Below are 20523 nucleotides of genomic sequence, written 5' to 3' on the forward strand. Positions count from 1 at the left end.
GAATACAATACTGACTACATCATGATTTATTTTCAGATTTTTCTAAAACTTAAAAATATAATTTTTAATTACTTTTCTGAAAAGGGATCACTGGATCTCATGTGCACCAAATCTCTGTCCAAACCTTTGCTTCTGAATCACTGTACAAGTCAACATGTAATGAAATGAATGTTTTACGGTTCTTTTTTCTCTTTTTTGTTTCTTTCACATACATGAGTACGTTGGTACGACATAGTCTGCAGTAAGTGTTCTTTGTGGTAATTGGATAAGAGCTTATTGGGGCAGGCTATATTTTGGTTCTTGTGATTGAATGCGTCGTTCGAGTTTACACTACACCTAGGGATCTTCTCGAGCCAGCTGTGGATTGTGTAACTAGATAGGGGACAGCGGTAACAGCAGTTGCAGACAAAAAGCCTAGCGAGTGAAACCCTGAGCAATCCTACAGCTGCTACGATTCTAGTTTCTACTGATACAGGAGGGACTGCGTGTCTGTGCCTACCGTAGTCCGGAGATTCCACGCCCCAGCAATAAGAAGCATGCGTGCAGATCTCAAGGAAAGACTTCGGGTGACTTCTTTTGGGCTTCTACCCCAGCTTATAGGTCCCAAACAGCTGAAGCCCAAAAGATGAGGTCAGTTTTTGGAGAGCTTTTTCCCACCGTGAAGTCCACATCCTGTACGTAGCGAGAAACTGGTCTCGACCAGTTTCTGAGCAGTTTCCCGAGCTTCTCTCGTGAAACCCGAATCGGTAAGCATCTCTGCCCTTTTCGCTGCTTGTATTTACGGTAGAACTGCCATTCCAGTTGAGCAATTGAAAAAAAAAGAGGAAAAATCAACTTACCGATTGACGGGACCAAGGCAGCCCCGACCGCTCCAACCCAAAATCCCCCATGGCGCTCTTGACCCTGAGCTAGGGTTCCCTCACCGCCACAGCTCCACGACCGCTGACCCCGCGCCGTCACCGCAGCTCCGGCAGGGAAGCCGCGCCGCCACCCCACTCCCCCGCCCGCGCATCCCTCCTTGTCTCGCCCTGCATCCGCAGTAAGGTCGGCGCCCGCCTCTGCATCCGTCGCCGACGAGCTCGAGCTCCGCCCCCGCCGGCCGAAATTCGACCTTGTCCTCCTACGGCTGACCTCGCCGTCCTCACCGCCGCCGCCCCCGCCCCCGCATCCCTCTGTTCTCGCCCCGCATCCCTGAGTTCTCGCCCCGCATCTCCACCTGCAGCAAGGACGACGCCCACCTCTCTACTCGCAGACAGGCGCCGCCGACGAGCTCTCTGCTCCGCCCCCGCCAGCTGACCATCGACGTTTTCCTCCGCGATTTGCCTCATCCTCCACTGGCAACCAGCTCATTCCAATGTTTACTTGTATTTTCATTGATACTCTAGTAGTATATTTGTTCCAAATGTTCTCTGATTGTGAATTGATGCTCTTCTAGTGATTTGACATTTGTGATATACATATTGTTCTGTGAAGATATCTTTTATTTCTGACTTTATCTGTATCACAAGATAACAATTAATGTTCTACTAGCCTTTGTTAGATAAACCAATTTGTTGATCTGTATTGTCTTAAACCAATTTTCTGATTTTATTTTGTCTACATTGTCATGAAGGTATGTTGCTGATTTGGATTTGTGTTGTCATAAACCAATGTTGCTGATTTGTATGACCTTATAAACCAATCACCATGATTTGGATTTGTGTTGTCAATTTTTTTGGGGCTTTATAGACATTTTACAACTTAACATAGAAATAAGTCATAATTCTAGAAGCCCAAAAGAATGGGAGGAACTAGCTTCTAGGAGCTTCTACCCACCACAGTTTCTCCCCACCGAAACTCAGAAGCCGGCTTATGCATAAGCAGAAGCCCAAAAGAAGTCACCCTTCATCACTTCTCAAGAGTCAAGAGTACCAGTAGTAGCACATAGTTTTTCATACTTTCAAGGAGTACTGCACAATTGTTAACTAGATATTTCTCCAGCAATGGTAGCTAGGCTTACCTAGCAGGGAAATGCGTATTTCTCAGTACAGACATATACAATCTGACCAAATAGGGATACACCCTTCGTATCCATACCGGCGCAACAAGAATAACATTTGTTTTTTGAAAAAAAAACCAAAAAGATGAGTTTTTTTTCGATAAAAAGCATATATTAATATCGCGATATAAAATTACACCAAACCTCTACAAAAAGTATAGCCCTGGCACCGTTACGAATGCACATATCCGAAGAAAAGAAGAAATACAATAAAATAAAGTTCCACTACAAACATCTATTCTTTGAAGCAACAGTACTAACACCAACTAGACAGCACTACAAGTCCAGATTCTCAAAAAACGACAACGCACAAGGCCATTTAATTTTCACCCACGAAGAGGACTCTGAACTTTCTCCTGTGTTGTCGTCCCCACTTCCGAAGCCGCTGCTCCAAATCACAGATCACCAAGTCAATTCATCATCGCCGTGAAGAGTCGAATCATCATTTCTAGTCCCCAGATCTCAACTTCCATGACACTCTCCGCCAGCTGACTTCACCATGGGCAAGAAAGATTGCCCCATGATGGTAACAGCCAGCAGAGCTTCGCATCGCTCCTTGGAACACGACACTCCCACTAGATCGATGGGAGTGAAACACGTAAACATTCATGCATTTTCAAAAAAATCTAAAACAACCTATAATAATGAATGTAAGGAGTATTTTCGAATGTGGCTTGATTGGTTGCCGCCAACCAACCTTGCTGGCACATGACACCACAATAAAATGATGTGACAACACACATGTGTAGGCCGGTGTCGGCGCATTTGGTGCCGACGACCAGAACGCCGTAAGGAGTCGACATCACTCAGCACAATGCAAAAGTTATTAGTTTGGCTTTCTTTGCTTTTACACCAACTGATATAACCATAATAGTTTTTTCTCCCCATCTCGTTCATCAGATCCTCATAGCACTGCCGCCCCAAACTTCTCTCACACTCTATATCTCTCCGTCCATGCCACTCTTAGTATGTTCGGATAACCGACCACCTTCACAGTGGAAGGTTGGCCAAACCATCAAGTATGTCATTGGTGAAAACAATTTTCCGAGTCCACGGGCCAGCTCTTGTTGCATTGTCATTATTCTGTTCGGATTTGGAATGTTATCATGTCGTGGTTGGATAATTTTCATGTCTCTAGCTATCTGAGCGTGTCTGCTCGCTATCAGATCTACTTGATCGACGGATTCATGCACTTGTAGCCCCTTGCTGCCCCCCCCCCCCCCCCCCCCGCGCAAATCCATCGCCTCCGGCATGACCCTAGTTTATTAGAAGGTTTAGAATGAGCACATATATTGCAAGGATGCATTAGATTCATATGCGGACATCGATGCAGACTACAAATGGAAGCCCACATACTTGCTCGTTTGGCTAAGGTTTCTACTGCGTTCTCTATATCTACATATCCTACTTCGAATATATTTTATCCTCGAAATGTCAATGTGAAGATTGCACTTAGAGAGGTATGTGAGTCTACAAAACTAGAGTTGAAAAGGGGGGGGGGGGGGGGGGGGAGAAATGATGTAAAAATTCAACAAGTACTGGGAACAACCCAATAATATCATGGTCATTGTTACTGTTCTTGACCCAAGGTACAAGATGAAATACATCAAGTGGTGTTTTTGTTAGATCTATGGACATGAAAAGGCTGCTGAATATGAGTTGATCATCATCGAGGTGGGAAAGTTGTATGAGACATATGAGATGCATCGCCGACATGAGAAAGCCGATTCTTATAGAGCGAGTGAATCATCATCAACAACTATGGATACAATTGCCTCTCTTTTTCCTCAAGTGCTAGCGAGTTGATCTCCTATTTAAGTGAAACTTCTTTGGAGACAACAAATAATAAGTTTTTTTGTGAATAACAAATAATAAGCTTGACAAGTATCTTGGTGAGTAGAATGTGAGCTTACTGAACAATTTTTCTAATATGCTATTGTGGCGGAAGCTGAATGCACATAGATACCCCCTCGTGGGAAAGATGGCAAATGATTTATTGCCTATACCGACCACTTCAGTGTCATCGGAGTCAACTTTCAACATCGGGGGTTGAGTTCTAGATGACTATAGGAGTTATCTAAAGTCGGCGATGGTGGATGCATTGGTGTGTGCTTCTATCTGGATCAAAGGTTCCCACAATGACAACAAAAATCCCACGAATATGGTATGTGCCTTGTTGTTACTGATTTATTTTTCTATTATATTTCTTATGCATATCACACTTGATTTTTTTACTCTTTAAGGAGGCTGATTATGACGATGATGTTGAGACCATTCCATTTCCAAAGAGTGTGGTGGGGAGCAACTAGTAAGTTCTAATACCAATTACCATCACCAAAATAACAATCTTTAATTGCTAGGATGTTTTGCTCTACCTAGTTGTTGAAATGTTGTTGGAATAGTTTGTAGAGCATCATAACTGAAACAAAACTGAGTTGGTACATGCTTTTTGGTATATTTACTTGTTGGAATGTTTTTTGCATCATAAAAACTAAAGCAAATTTGAGTTGGTATTTCTTTTTGTCTATTTAGTTGCTAGAACCTTTTCTATATCATAAAAAGTGAAGCACAATTGAGTTGTGGTGATCTTTTGATCTATTTAGTTGCTAGAACATTTTCTACATCATCAAAATTGAGCTTGTACTGCTTTTGTTTTTGGTCTCTTTAGTTGCTACAAGGTTTTGTACAACAAAACTGAATCTAAATGTGGTGCAGAATTGACATGCGGTTTACGAACTGACAGGGGATGGTAGGAGGCTGAAGGAGATGAAATGATGGAGAGGTGATTCTTATGTGGTTGAAATTCATGTTAAGACTTGTCGTTTCATTGAGCTACATCTCATGTTCTATTCATTCTATTCGGATATCTATTCGGATTTGTTGAACTAAGTGCGTGTGTTTGTGATGTATAACATTGTATTGGACTAAGTGCTTGTGTATGCTACTGTCATCATTATATGGCTCAGGAGAAGAAGGTTTATTCCCGTGTTCTCTTCCTTTGCAAGAAGTTACATCACGTTTGGAGAGGTGGGGGTTCCACAAAGGATTCCCCAACGCCACGAAGGCTCACCTTCTTTTCCTGAGCCTATCCCACGAAGGAATAGATCTTCTCACTTGTGGTAGACTTTGAGGCAGCCTCCAAATCTTCACAATCTTGTCAGGAGCAATACCACAGCCCGGATGCTTCCGGACTTCTTTTGCCCACCTAGGGTTTCCAAGGAACCCTAGAGAGCAGGTATCTCAATGAATACAAGGGGGAACAAGATTTGGCTCGGTGGAACTATAGATCGAGGCCTCCTCTATCTTTTCCCTGGAGGGATTCAAGTTTGGGTGGAGGAGGAGAGAGATCTGAGGCTTTTGGTATTTCTATCAATGGAGTATGAGAGAGAGAGAGAGCTCAAGAACATTTTGTAATGTAGCGCCTACGTGTTCTGAGCTAGGTGAAGGGGTATTTATATGGTCCCTCGATATCCAGCCATTGTGACTTGTCCAGCTCATCAAATGGTCGAGGGAGCCGGTCAGCCGGGCCTGGGGCCGGCCCATCCGGCGCAGGGGCCAGTCCAACCAGACCACAGGGCGGACCATCCGACCGGAACCGGATCGTGCACCGGGCCGAGACCGGGGCGAATCCTGGGCTTACAGTACATGCCCCCGGATGTCACCAGAGCAGGAGCCGGCACGCGCCGGAGAGGCCGGTCCACAGGCCGGCGTGGCCGGGCGTGAGGCCGGATCGGCCGGTCCAAACCGGACCGTGCGCCGGGCCAGCACCGGGCGAAGGTGTCTGCGTTACTGGATCGCGCCCGGATGGCACCGGTCCAGGGGCCGGTCGGCGCCGGGCCAGCCGGTGCCAGAACCGGTCCAACCAGACCTCAGGCCGGCCAGAGGCGGAACAACCTATCTTCATTTGTCGAAGTGGGGGTTCCCTTTACCTTCTTGTTCCATTGATACACCATTATGCCTATTTGACTAATACCTGGGAATAATCTTATAGACATTTATTAGTCCGATTACTCTAGCAACGGTGTCATTGTTACCAAAATAATGGATAAGGGTAAAATACCCTTACTGGACTCATCGAGAGTGAAGGAACTCTCATCTGGAGGACCAAATAGGCTCTTGTAATAATTAGTAATGTAGGATTTGAGTTGTTCATGGTCTTCAATTAGACCCTCATCTTGTACCAGTGATTGAATACGATTTTTCCTGTGACCGCCATTGGCAATCCCATGAAAATATCTCGTATTGGAATCTCCTTCCAGAATGAATTGGGCTTTTGAACGCTGGTACCATTTCAACTCTTTTTCCTGAAGAAGACTCGCTATCTGAGTATTAGATTGATTTTTCAAATTCAATTCAATGCTCGTTAGCGGTCTCACTTCAGCAAGCGCTTCTAACTCATCAATGATAGTTGATAAGAGAAGCTTCTCCTTTTTAAGAACACCAGCTGTATGACTCGCTCATCCAGAAAAGTTTTTGCGAACTGCTCGCATCTTTTTTTTCCACCTTAGAACCGGATTGTTGGCATATACTGGTCTATCCCATACATTTTTAACCATCTCGTGAAAATATTCCCGCTGTAACCATCCAAATTCAAACTTAAATTGTTTCTTAGATAGAGGTCTTGTTAAATCGGTAGTTAAAAGTATGGGAGCACGGTCTGACAGTTTTTCAATACGTTCTAGAGCACGCACTGACACCACCGGGTATTTATCCTCCCAACTGGTGTCCATCAACACGCGGTCTAGTTTCTCGTATGTTGGGTCAGGTAAACTGTTAGCCCATGTATACTGTCGGCCTGCCATCTCAACCTCTCTCAAGTCTAAGCTATCAATGACAACATTAAACGAGAAAGGCCAGTGGCCATTGAAAGGGCATTTACTTTTCTCATGGCGGAATCTCAGCAAATTGAAATCTCCCCCTATGAGAATAGGATATGGATCGTCCTTCGCAACAGCCACAAGCTCACGTAAAAAGTCAGCCTTAAAGTTATCCTGAGCTACCATAAACAGAGACCAGACTCCAAATAAAATTATCAGCCCTATTCCGAATAGTGAGTTTGATATGATACTCACCATCAGAATTAACCAAAACTTCCATGGTATCTGTCCGGATTCCTATGAGCAAGCCACCGGACCTACCTCTAGGTGGGCGAGGAAACCATTCAAAGCTATTCCTCCAGATAACCGGTTCAATAAACTTTGAGAGTAGTCACGCTTACCCGTCTCAAAAATAGCAATAAAATCTAAATTATAGTCCTTACAACAATCGGCAATATGAGAGTGCTTAGCCAAGTCACGAAGACCTCTGCTATTTCTAAACATGCCATTTATTTAGAAACTATCTTAGATTACGAAGCTAATCCTAATCTATATTTCTTCTTCTTTTCAGCGGACGACTTAACCGTCAAGAGGCTCGGCTTCCAATGTACTCAAAGATAAGGGACACATAAGATCAGGGCCACATAACTAAAAGACATCGCGTTCATGCATAGTAGACAACTAGACATCGCGTTCCATGCATAGTAGACAACTAGACATCGCGTTCGACAATAAATAAACCTGTGGAGCAGATAACGGCAGATCTATGGATTGATCAAATTTGTTCATGAAACGGACTTGGATTGAGCTCACTTGGCACATGAAGTGATGGTGCCCGCCTGACGTCCCAAAGATCGTCGGGGATCAAGGAGCCAGGGACAGATTACGGTCTGGTTCGTTCTGGAGACCCGTCTTCCTCCTCCCACAAGAACATGGGATACCCCCAATCTGTTCCAGGAGAACGATGTAGCGCCGCTACATTTGTCTGCGTGCAGCTCGCAGGGGTCCATTGGCATGCATCGACATTAGTTAGTTCGCTATCTCCTTTGCAAACGCTGCGTAGATAACAACAACACGGTATGATTGGAAGCAACCACCGCCCTCACATCACGCGACTGTGATGAGAGCGGCCGCTGAATTCGCGGCATCTGGTGTGTGGGGGAAGGGAGGACGATGGTGGCTCAGGTCCAATTGCCGGAATGTTTGTTGCGTCTCTCAGCTAGCAAAGCATTGCTGCGTAAATAAATAGCATTAAGTGGGCAGTAATCCAGCTGAAACTGAAGGTGTGCATGAGCTCTGAAGGAGAAGATAATTTTGGTGTAAGGCTTATTAAGCTAATGAAAACGTAAAGTCCACACGGTCCCCAACATTTTGAGCAGGGTGTTCGGTTTCCTTAGATACCCGGGAGCAGTCGTGTTCAAGCGCTGGACCATCTTGACGGTCCTTAATTTGGTCCTACAGCACCTACCTGAATCTGCACGCCAACGCGTCGTACGGGACGCACGCACAACACAACTTGCGTCCAACTCTTCAGTACGAGCGGGCGCTCGAGTCAACATGTATGTGCACGCACAGGACTGGCGAACAGTGCAACAAGCTTCCTGCATCGCTCGGCCTAACTTGCGCTGTTGTGCACATAAGGTTCAGGGGTTACTGTCGCAAGAAGCTTCGGCTACGCTACGCACCGTAGCAGTCAGAAGCGACAGGATCCGAATCCCAATAATCAACGATGATGGGCGCACCGCCGCCTGTCTGCCGATTGAGATTCACGGCTCCAAAGCGCAATAGATGGTAATAACGGATTTACCATAATGGCCGTTTCCTCCATGAACAACAAGCATGGCGGTAGCATGCCCTGCAATTCCTGCCCGCGATCGAGCAAGCCGGTCGATTTTAAGCTCGCCTGCCAACTACCAGAGGACAGAAGCATCAGGACTCCACTGGATCGAGATTCAACAGGGCATTGGCATGGCACTGCACTGCAGTCCAGCATCCAGTGTGCAAATTTTATTCAGGACGCCGCCGCAGATCGACCGCAGCAGCTTCCTGACAAAAGGCGCTGCAGCTGCGAGGTGCAGCTACACGTATCGGGCATTTACTAGGGTGACACTGGCAGTGGCAGGCACATCGATCGGAGGGGTCTCTTGGATGGTGCAGTGCCGCTCAGCGATTAGTCGGCGAGAAGCGCTTTAACTCTGAGGCATCACGTCCGAGAGAACGGCAGAGCAGGAAAGGCACGCAGTGACACAGCACACTGGAAGCTCAACTGATCAGCTGGAAAATAGATTGTTAGTAGTAGACTGTAAGATCTGCAGAAGATGAAAGGCTCAGGAGCTGGGGTGAAAGCCTGAAGCTCAAGCAGGCTTCATGTCTCAACTGAAATATGGATTGCCACTGCAGCCTTTCCATGTAGAGAAATTCAATGGTGTCCCTTCGAGTTCTGACCTAACAGTGTGCTGGAGTACCACCCAAGTTGCAGAGAGGGACAGCCACCACATCGATGAACACGACGACGCGAAGCGAAAGTGAGCCATGGTGCTTTCGCTGCAAAAGCGAGCACGGCGGAGACATCACGGAAGAAACCCACTGTACCAGATTGACGGGGACAGCAGAGTTTACGCTACTTGTTCATCAGTCACAGGCCACGTACCGCCGCTAGCACATCGCCCCGGTCTTGTTACCATGATGGCGAGCGACGTGAATTGGGCACAATGTGCATTTTCCCAAAAGCATTGCTCCTTTTGCTTTGACACGGCGTCAAAAGATAATCAGGGATTAGAGCTGACGAGACAAAAAGAGAAGGGAGGGTGGTCGAGCTGGCGAGACAAACAAAACAAAGAAGCGAACAAAAGACCGGAAGCAGCAGCAAAGATGGCGCTGATGATTGCAATGATTAGAGAGTTGAGTGAGTACACACAATTGCCATCATCAATTCATCACCATGCATGAACAGACACAAGAGAAGGGTGGGGGTTGAGAGATTGGCATCAGGTGGGGGACGACCCTGCTTGGTTCCAGCTGCGGATCGCTCGAGAGATCGGACCCCAGCCCAGATGCTAGTACCACCGGACGCGCGCGGAGACGACGGAGGGCTCGGGCGCTCCGGCGGTGTTTGGTCGCGCGTCGTTCCTTCAGGTGGTCTCCGGGCTAGAGTAGAGCCGGCCGGCGAGAAGAAGCCCACGTAGCGCCCGCGGACAAACTCTGAAGCGAAGCGCACAGTGGACGACGCGAGGGTGCTTTGGGCTCGCCGTCTTGTATTCGCGAGTACGTACAAGCAGGTGGATACTACTACGACTGAAGACTGTTTGTCTGCAGTTCCATTGCAGGTGAGCGTTCAATTCGCCTAGACCTCCGACGTTTTGTCACGGTCCCGTTACAGAGGTATCTAGGCGCGCTGGTGGTTACAGTACAGTCGGCACCGCCTACTTTTTGGACATTTCGCCAATGCCATTACCGTGCAAAGTGTACTACTGAATATCTACTCTCCACTTGGTTGCTTCTTTTTTTTTAAAAAAAAAGAAGAAGGTAATCCCTGGTCTCAAGCATACAGTCTTTTGTTAGCAAAATTCACGAAAGTCTATCAAAAACAACAAAGAAAAAAAAAAACAATCTTGAGGCCTCATGCTTCACAGCACAACCTCCACCAACCTACTGTTGAATGTAGATGGGCTGCAGCCCAATAAGGCAGCCTATGTGGTCTACAATTCCTGAAATCTCAAGGCCCATCACGTTGGCAGCTTGGGACAGCCTTGGGGGACAAAGTTTAGTCCCACATTGCTAGTTGGGAGAGAGTTGGAGTGGTATATAAGGGCTGTTGTTCTAGTCATTCCAAGTGAGTGAGAATGGAAAGAGCCCCCGCGCACTCCTCCTCCTCCGTCCGTCTCGGCTCGGCACGTCACGTCACGACGCGCACGCACGCACGCACGCCACGTTTTGTGACTCGAGTTCGAGATCGAGACACACTCAAGGAAGCCTAAATTTCGGCTTCCTCCCAGGCTATACAAGGAGACCGATCAGATCTGGAAATAGTGCTCTTAGATCTCTCTCTCTCTCGTGAAGTTCCTTTTGCTGTGCTACTCTCTAGTCTTCCCCATCAGCGATCGCGTGCCTGCCGTCCGGGAGAGCAGGCCTCAGAAACTCCGTCCGTTGAGATCCTGCTCCGGGAGAATGGCGATAAGGTTTTTGCGGAGCGTCTCGGCGCGATCGCTCGCCGTCGTATTCGTGTTCTTCTTCGCCGGTTCGTCTGCTTCATCAACGACTTCGACTACACCATGGGCGACATCAACAACTCCCATGGTGGTGGTGGTGCTACTGCTGGTGCGACCTTCCCGGTCGCGATGTACGTGATTTCCCTCTCCTACCTTGCACTGCTACTTATTCCATGTTCAGATCTGATGCATGTGCTTAGTCTGATGTGTATGGTTAAGTATGCTTGTGCATCTGTAATGTTGCTTTCGGTAATTAAACTCACACAGAAATCGCCTAATAATCCAATACCTACCACTATCCCTATGATAAAAAGGAGAAACGAGAGGAAAATACACTCCTCCTAAGCAAAGCCTTCAGCAATCGGCCCACGTGCGAAGACGATGACGAGTCCAACAATATGTTGATGTCGTGATTTTCATCCCTAAAGACAAGCTTCGAGACACCACGTTCAACATAGACACGTCGCATGCGTGCGTCGACATTGTGAGATCGTAATCATGTATTTCCACCGGAGTGTGCAAGCTCGATGTCGAAACCGGTTCTACCATCATCACTTATCTAGCTAACCACTCTTCGATAAACGGATGCCGCTGGAGGATAAACTGGAAGTCGATGACATCGTATACCACCACGCCTCTAGCCACCGCCGCACCACCTTCGATCGAACAATAACAATGCATGACTTGATGTCGCCGAAAGAGGCATCGTTATAAGCACCTGCTAGGATCGGGCATGGCATGGCGCCTCCTCATGAGACGCCATGCGTAACCACCATCGACAGCCATGACTTGACATCTTCCCCGGAGACACCGTGTGTAGCATATAACAAGTCGAATCGAACCCGATCTCGAAGTGGAGGGGGGCATCAAATACCGCAGCTAGTCTCAAAACTCCATGGAATACAGTGGTAGAGACCATCACCAAACCGAATATCTGGCCACTGAATCATCTACACGACCACAATGCCCGACGCCGTCGAAAGACCAGGGCCGCCGCCCAAAGAGCCAAGCTCATGTGCCGCAATCAGCTGGCGACGCAACGAGCAAATGACGGTCAGATCGATGCCGCAAGACCTTCGGCTGGCTACTACGCTAGCACACAACAACAATCACAAACAATCACCTCTTCCCCACTGCAGACCTCTCCAAGCCCCGCACCCTAGGCCCGCCCTAAGGGCCGAGGAACCAGGCTGCAGTAGTCTCGGCAACGTCACCGGGCCAGCGATGGCAGCCCTATTTTGCCACTACTGTCTCGGAGCCGTTTCCTCGGAGTCCATACTCCACGCAACGCTTTGGCCGGAGATCTCCTATCGGTTGAAATTAGACAAGGTAACGAGATCCAGTCGTCCGCCATCTGCCGGAGGGGCTTTGTCCACCGGCTTCCTCTGACAGCGGCAAGGATATGTGTTGGAGGAGGGGTGCGAGCGATGGCTTGGGTTTCACCTTGAGCGCATCCTCTTGAGAGCGGCTAGGGTTTCAATGATGTTTACGAAGCGACACCAACCAGGAAAGAGCAGCCAATAGGATGATTAGTGTACTATGAACTACATTTTTCCCCCTTTATTAACCCTTTGGCAAGATAGATCATGCACTTTGGGAATTTATGGCCATGAGAATTTGGGGCACAATGGTAGACACTAACGAGCATTTTTAGAACATGGCCGGGTACTGCTGAACCTGATTGGAACAGTCCGGTACCGGACTATACTTACAATTTTCATCAAATTAGATGGCGTTTGCGCACTAAGTTACAGCTCGACGAGATTCCTTCATACTGTTTATTTAAACTTCATTTTTTCTTAGGCTACACATTTTCGACTTTTAGTACGTAATTTGACACGCACATGCGTACACACCTCATTTACATGCAAAAAAAATCCAAGAAAAAACGTAAATACCGATATTACGCGTGCACACTGCAAACGGGCTCAGGAGTACCTGATCGAGTCCCGCTGCGTAATTCTAGGCAGGGCGGTAACAATGGTACCCATCTGCGTTAATTTGCACCTTCTCTGGCTGCGGTAGGCAAATACATCATGTGCTGGAGTTCTGAACCGACACATTGAGAAGATCTAGACAGGGCATCAAATCCACTACACAATATATCGCATGATCCTTTCAGGTGACAATAAGTGAGAAGTCAAAAGAGCGACACGTACAAGAAGCTGTAGCGCGAATACAGTCTTACGTTCAGGCCTAGTACGGTGAATAGTTCTACGATGCCATGGAGACGGACAGACAGACAGTTTCCTCAGCTCATGCCACATGAAGAAACACTGGAATGCAAGCCTGCTAGTACATAATGGAGTAATATTCTACGTACTACAAAGGGATGACTCTCAGGTTCAGTATAAACACATCAATGCCAAAAAGATATGTCATCAAGCCTCAGTATAATATAAACACCTCAATCTCAAAGGAGATACCATCAAACCTGAGTCTAATATAAACACCTCAATCTCAAAAGTGATACAGTTAAGCTTCAGTCCACAAACCAATTGACCAAAATCACCTTTCAACAAATCAGTCAAAATCATCTCCATCCAATTTTCCGGAACTGGGAGATGAGCTAACAGCTATGTATGCATCTCACTTTATTCAGACCAGAAAACAAAACAATCTCAATCAAACCAGACTCAAACCAGCCGCCATCACCGCTACCCAGAGCAGTGTTTCTCCATGATCAATTAACGGAGAAGGGCAGGAAGTTAGGTCCAAAAAAGCTTTGAAAACAAGCCGTCTTGGACATCTAAGCTCACGCCATGAGCAAAAAATAGGCTCACGCCATGAAAAAAGAAAGGCACACGAGAAGCTCATCTCCAGAAGAGGTAGTACAAAATTAGCAAAACCAGGGCAATCAAAATCTGGTCCCTTAAAGGGACAATCTTGGGACGGTCAATGCTGCTAGCGTGCCGACTAACCTCACCAAGATTCAGGTCTCCTGGAGAGTACAAGAGTTCCAGAGACATGAACGGGTTTGGTTCGTCGGTCAGCTCAAATAGTATCTCGCCAATAGCGCTCTTGAATTCCCCATTGGACCATTCCTGAATTCAGAGCAAGTAATGTAATACTCCACAGCTGAAGTTGGAACAGAACATATGCAACCGAGTACATGGGCCAGACAAGCTTCAGAGAAAGCACTGCCTACACTTCACACTTGGTACACAGAACGTTATGACATAAACGGGCAAACCTTGTATAAAGAACATTCATTTTTTTCTTTCGAAAATGTTGATTTTTCCAACAATTTTATTGAATGGAAAATAGCATGTCATAATTTGGCATGATACCTGAATCTGCTTGCCAACTGTAACGAGCACAGAGCCGGCCGGTAAATTGAAGAAGGTTGAGCCGCCCTGGTTCCGGAGGCAAATTTCCTGATCGCGCCCAGAGAGGTGGGCGCTCAAAGCGTACGAGTTTGGACGCTCCGTGCTGCCAAACCCTCCCCAAGATGTTTTCAACTTGTTGCAGTTATACAGCGTTAGACACAGAACCGATGGGGCTTCTCTAGGCAGAGCAGCGTCTCTCGGGTTCTTGGCATTATCAGATAGGACTCTGACCACACATCTCGCGAGATCCTCCATTTTAGATGCGACGACATCCATCTTCTCCCTAGCAGCAATGGAAGATCTGATGTCAGGACATAGGAGATCAATCTTGAAATCACATCCTGTTCCTAACGTGCTGATCAGGGTATTTGACTATTTATTTCATGTTCTTGCCATGAATCAGTAGTGAGAAACATAGGAATGCGCAAATCTTACAGATCGGCTCTGGTGGCTTATGCATTATAGAACCATTCATGTCACCTGCATTTGAGATTACTAGCTATCTCTAGCAGGTTTCGTGAATAATTTGATATTCGGAGAGGGACAGACCCCTATGTGCAACAAACCTGCATTTGAGATTACTAGGCTAGCAAGTTTCATTCATTTCTAACCCGCAAATTTTTTTTTTTGATTCATTTCCGTCGAAGCTTCCTTTTGCTGTATGTCAACATGAATACAGACCTGCCAACACACTAATAACCTATCAAGGTCAGTGACCAATTTCATCTTGGATGAACCACATGTAGCTCTATTTTTAGGTTGCCTATTTTCAGTTCAAATTCTTCTTTAAAAAAGCTCCAAAACTCCCATTTCAGCTGCAACTTGATAGCCTATCTTCAGTATAGGGTAGTACGAAATGCAACTTCCTAAGGTATATTGAGCTTTGTTTTGCTGTATGTAAAAAATAAAAAATCCTCTGTTCCGCAATATAAGCTATTTTGGCTAGCTTTTTAGCTTGCCGAAACAGATTATATTGTGGAACAGAGGATACATAGCCGCTATCACATTATTAACCTATTTTGTTTAGTGATCAACTTCGCCTTGGACCAACCACACATACAGTTGTATTTATATCTTGACTATTTTCATTCCAAATTCCGCTTCGGAAAAGCTCTAAAACTCACTCACATTCAGCTACAAGTTGCTAGCCTACTATCTGCAGCACACACGGACTACAAGCCAGGGTAGCTCCAAAATCCAAATGCGACGACGCAGCAAGGAGACAAAACTTACTACAAGGTGGTAGCATGAAGAATCACCTGAACGCACGGTACGTCGAGCGGGGCAGGGCCGCCTCAAGCAACCGATCCATGTCGGCGGTCACCGGCCATGGCAAGTACAGTTCCTCCCCGACCACCCGATCCCTCCCCCGGAACAACCTGCCTATCTCCCGCTTCGGCACCTCGGGCGCCCCGAACACCGCCTCCGCAGCCTCCATGGCGGCGCGCACCTCGCCGACCCCGATCGCCCCGCCGACGCGGAACGCGCCGGCCTCCTCGGCCGCGGTGACCGCCGTCCGCGCGGCGGCCGGGTCGTCCGTCAGCAGGTCATGCGCGGGGATGTCCGGCGCCGGCGGAGGTGCCGGGAAGTCGAACCGCTTCTTCTTGACGGGCAGGGTGAGGGCGGGGACGCGCTGGGAGGCCTCGAGGAACTCGGCGAGGACGAGCTCGTCGGCGGCCGCGGAGCGCACGCCGCGGGCGGTCCGGATCGGCGTGGGCGGCGGCGCGCGGGAGCGGATGCGCGGGCGCCGTGGGGCCCTCGAGGTGGACGTCGCCGTCATGGTGGCGCCCGCCGGCCGGTGATCGGGTGGAAGGTAGCTCGGGTGGAAGCTTGATCGTCCAGGCTGGTGGAGGTTGCGTGGGTTTAAAGAGACGGTGGGGACGGGACGGGACGGCGTCGTGGGGCAATCGGCGCCGTCGGATGGCCTGATGCCGGCCGCGTTTTCGAATCGTGGAGGGAAGGTGGAGACAGCGCGACACGACCACCGACGACTTTTGAGAGGACGACGACCACAGCCATCGTAGGGGTGGAAACGGCATGGTGATCACCGGAGACAAAGCTTGTTCTTTTCAGAAACGAGACGGCATAAAGTTTTTGGTTCAGAAACAAGACTGAATTGACACAAGACTACAAGAGTACAGGACGAAATGTTCCATATATAATGGGTGGGTAGAGCGCGAACGCCGCCTCCATCTGCTCGCTTCACCTCTGCTTTCTGCCCATCTGAGCTCCTCTGCAATTCTCGTTCACGTCCCCCTAATGTTTCATCAGCATTCAGAATGAAGGTTTTGCGTTCCCTTCCACATGTGTACTGTAGGACCATGAGATGAGATGAACAACACACAGATATACAGACTACTGTCTGATTGATTCACCTCTGTAAGATTCCACAAGGCGGAAAATCAACCACACTCGCAACTCAGAAACAGAAATCATTCAGAGAGAAACATCAGTGCAATCAATCAAGCTCGATTTCTACTGCGGGGATGGCGCGGAACGAGCCACAGGATGAAGGAGTCTCCTGTGTTCTATTTCCTTGTAGACGCTGTCTGCTGCGTCTCCCTGGAAGAAGTAGACAGCATTTTGAATCTTTTCGCTGCTGCAGTCATATCTAACAATCTGCTATTGAAATCACAATCACATACACAAAGACATTAAGGTTCAGCTTGATTTATAAGAGAAACAAACTGGTGAATTATGCGCTGCTAACAGCTAAAACCTTTTACTTGGCATACTAGCCAATTCCCTTTTGTGTAATTTCCTGTTGTTGTTGCAGTAAAGAGAACAGCATTCTTACAAGAAAATGAGTGCAGCCAGGATGCAGGTACCTAAAACTCGCTACACTTTCAGGATGAGCACCACCAACAACTTGCACACACTTGAATTCAGTAAACGGCTAGAGTCAGGCAAAGATTTCGCAACGAAAGGCAAATGAAAAAACTTGGGGCAAAAACCATATGAAACCAGATAAAAAGCAACAACAGCAAGTGGTGCCTGCTGAGCAATAACATATATAGATAGCAAATAGACTTGTCTAGGTAGATCATACATAACATTTGGCCTGGCAACATAACAGGTTTTTCTACGTCATAGACGCAAAAGCAGATATAGCCTTGTGCTTAACCGATGCTCAAAACTAGGTAGATCAGACATAACATTTGGCCTGGCCACATAACAGGTTTTTCGACGCAATAGCAGAGAATTCATCCAGTACCCATTGGCTTCATGCTAAAGTTCTACGGTAAGAGCTAGACTGGTAAGAAGAAGCGGAGCATTCCAGGAAGCTAAATCAGGCGCCAGCGATGGGAGCTGGAGCACCGGTACCGAAGCCGCTACGAGCACCACCAGAACCGAAACCACCGCCCGCACCACCAGTACCGAAACCACCGCCCGCACCACCAGCACCGAAACCAACGCCAGCACCACCAGTACCCCCACCGCCACCACCACCGGCACCGAAACCAACGCCAGCACCACCAGTACCCCCACCGTCACCACCAGGACGAGGAGCGTCACCCACAGGCCATTCCTCCTGCAAAATGAAACTATTAGTGTCAGCAATATGGCATAACAGCATTATAGCAGATTAGCAGACAGTAGAAATCACAGCAAAGAATGATTTTCCAGCAAACAGCAGCTATCAAGACTAAGCTTTGGCTAAAAAAAACTGTACTGAAGTCCTCAGTAAGCACTTTAAACAAAATTCAGAGGAGATATAAAGACAAAATCTACCAACGACTGCTTGTTTTCAGTGTATCTTACACTTAGCACCACAATAAATGATTGCTGACCTCTGTTAGCAAGCAATAAGTACAGGATTACAGAATCACCACACTAATTACACTAAGCCATAAGGATGGCAGCAAATGGTCTTATTACCTAACTACCTAACATCACATCAGATTCCCCAATGCAATGCAATGCAATAAACCAGAGAAATCATCAATTCGATGTAGAAATGCCACGCCAAAAGGATAGCGGTGATTGATCTTGTTGGCAATAATATTTGCTAGCATTTATATGAAGATCAAATTCAGAAAGTCTAGGTAACAACTGAAACCAAAACTCTTTGAATAACATAAATTGGACAAGGATAATGCAAGTTGTACTAAAAACGAATGCATTTGACTAATAAACTCACTCAAAAAGATGCTGGCTAGGATGCCCACCATAACATGAAAAAGGTCTATTTAAGGAGATCAAACATCCTGGAATCTAATGAATGTAGGCAAAGGTATGAGAGGAGACCAAACTATGTGTTGGAAACCTCAGCAAAGTTGCCTCAAAACCCACATGAACACAACTTAAGTAACACCACTGTTAACAAAAGTGCTGCAAAGCACCATAGGCTCTGCAAAAAGCTGGAAATTCTTAGGAGATAGATGCTGGCAAGGATGCCTTCAATTAACCAAATGATAGTAAATGAGGTCAAGCAGCAGCAACTAATGATATATGCAACATGGAAAACAGGAAAACATAGTAAACAATTGGTAACCTCGGCAAAGTTGCCTCGCAAAATCCCAATGATGAGATCTAGTGACAAACGATGAGGTCCATGAGCTTGAGCAAACAATCAACTAGCATAACTCAAATATAATGGCAAGTATGCGTACAATGAACCTAAGAAGGTCACTGGGCTTGAGCAAACGAGGGACAAATGCGCTACACTAAATAAAAGCAGAAGACGAGCAGATCATATCAACCATCCAGGTGACAAGAAAAGGTACAAAGGTAAACAAGGATCCCATACCCTGGGGCGGAAGTGTCTCGGCGGCGGTGCGCGGTTCTTCCTGTCCTTACGGGAGCGAACCCTGATTTCGCGCCTGTGGATGGCGCAGCCGATGCACCAATGCAACTTGTCGTAGAGCTTGGGAAGAACGTATCCTGAAACGAAAAAGGACACTTTTCATCTATATATGCCACAAACACTTGAAAATCTGGGACCTTTCAACTCTCGAGATGATCAAATAGCAGGGGCGAAATGAAATTTCCGATTTATAGATGTTCTTGCAGGACAGGACTACACTGACTGATCCAACAGTTAAACACAACCCTGAAAGGAGAAGGGGAGAGAAACCATACGTACCCTCGAACAGACATGCTTCTTTCAGATCTCTGATGGCGGCTAGCTCCACGACGTTCTTCACCCAGTATCGTTTGATCGCCTTGTCCTGAACCAGCAAAGAAACCCCGCTACAATCGATACACAATTTTGGACAAGGAAATGGATTTGGAAAGTTGGGAGGATGATTGAACTAACCTTCGGGACTGCCTTGGCGCAGTTGTTGCAGCGGACCAACTTGACATGGCCGCGGCCATGTTTGTTCCGGCCACCGTTGCGGCGCTTCACCGTCTGCGAGAGAGAGAGAAGCGACATATAGGATCAGACCTGCATTGGGGCGCATCCAGAGCTGAAAGGAAGGGGGATTGTCTCGCACCATGGTGAGAACGCGAGGGCGGGGGCGAGGTCGCGAGGAGTAGGCAGCGAGAGCGAGGTCGGCCGTCGGCGGCGGCGTCTTCTCCGGGTCCTTGTCCTTGTAGGGTTTGCCCACCAGGCGGCGGGTGGCCATTATATAAGGGGTGGCGGGTGGCCTGATAGCATCTGCGACCGTTGGTTTGTAGATCGACGGTCCACCTTGCGAAGTCGCCACTGATGCGCTTCGGAATATTCGCACTCGCTCCCGCCTTGTAACGTGTGTTCATGTATACTGTGAAAGAAAACAAAGACCCGTATTCTTTCCTCTTATTCTTTTTTGAAAGAAACACACTGTTTTCCATAAGGAAATTAAACTAAATCGCTGCAGAGTACAATACAAATTCAGGGAAATGGTCTAACCAAGTCTTACAAATACCATTTCCTCTTCTTTTTTTTGGAAAACAGGAGCAAAAGTTATGCTCCAATCTACGGAGTATTAATTAAGTAGAAGTGTATAATCTGGATGTAAAAGCAAGTACATACAAGAGATTACTCTCCCAAAATTATATCACACAAATGCTTTCCACCCACAAGGGGTATTCCTTCTTCATGACCCTAGTTATATTATACTACCTCTGTCCGGATTTAATTGACGTGAATCTGTTCATTAGCCTTCCCCCCCCCCCCCCCCCCCGCGCATCGATTAAACAGGAAC

General features: G+C 47.2%; 2 protein-coding genes across 2 annotated transcripts; both read right to left on the reverse strand.

Annotated features, from left to right (window-relative positions):
* Window positions 1-13142: 13142 nt before the first annotated feature.
* Window positions 13143-16226, reverse strand: LOC127344779 (uncharacterized). The gene is made up of 3 exons (XM_051371113.2): window positions 15652-16226; window positions 14354-14675; window positions 13143-14107 (listed from the first exon to the last, which is right to left on the reverse strand). Exons 1-3 carry the CDS (start codon window positions 16170-16172, stop codon window positions 13877-13879), a joined length of 1074 nt encoding a protein of 357 aa, XP_051227073.1. The 5' UTR covers window positions 16173-16226; the 3' UTR covers window positions 13143-13876.
* A 1136-nt stretch (window positions 16227-17362) lies between these two features.
* On the reverse strand, window positions 17363-19965 carry LOC127344780 (small ribosomal subunit protein eS26-like). Its single transcript, XM_051371116.2, has 5 exons — window positions 19831-19965; window positions 19653-19745; window positions 19479-19563; window positions 19143-19276; window positions 17363-17924 (listed from the first exon to the last, which is right to left on the reverse strand). The coding sequence occupies exons 1-5, from the start codon at window positions 19960-19962 to the stop codon at window positions 17682-17684; spliced, it is 687 nt and encodes a 228-aa protein (XP_051227076.1). The 5' UTR covers window positions 19963-19965; the 3' UTR covers window positions 17363-17681.
* Between the last annotated feature and the right edge of the window lie 558 nt (window positions 19966-20523).

The sequence above is a fragment of the Lolium perenne genome, chromosome 3 (genome assembly GCF_019359855.2).
Source record: "Lolium perenne isolate Kyuss_39 chromosome 3, Kyuss_2.0, whole genome shotgun sequence".
Taxonomy (NCBI): Eukaryota; Viridiplantae; Streptophyta; class Magnoliopsida; order Poales; family Poaceae; genus Lolium; species Lolium perenne.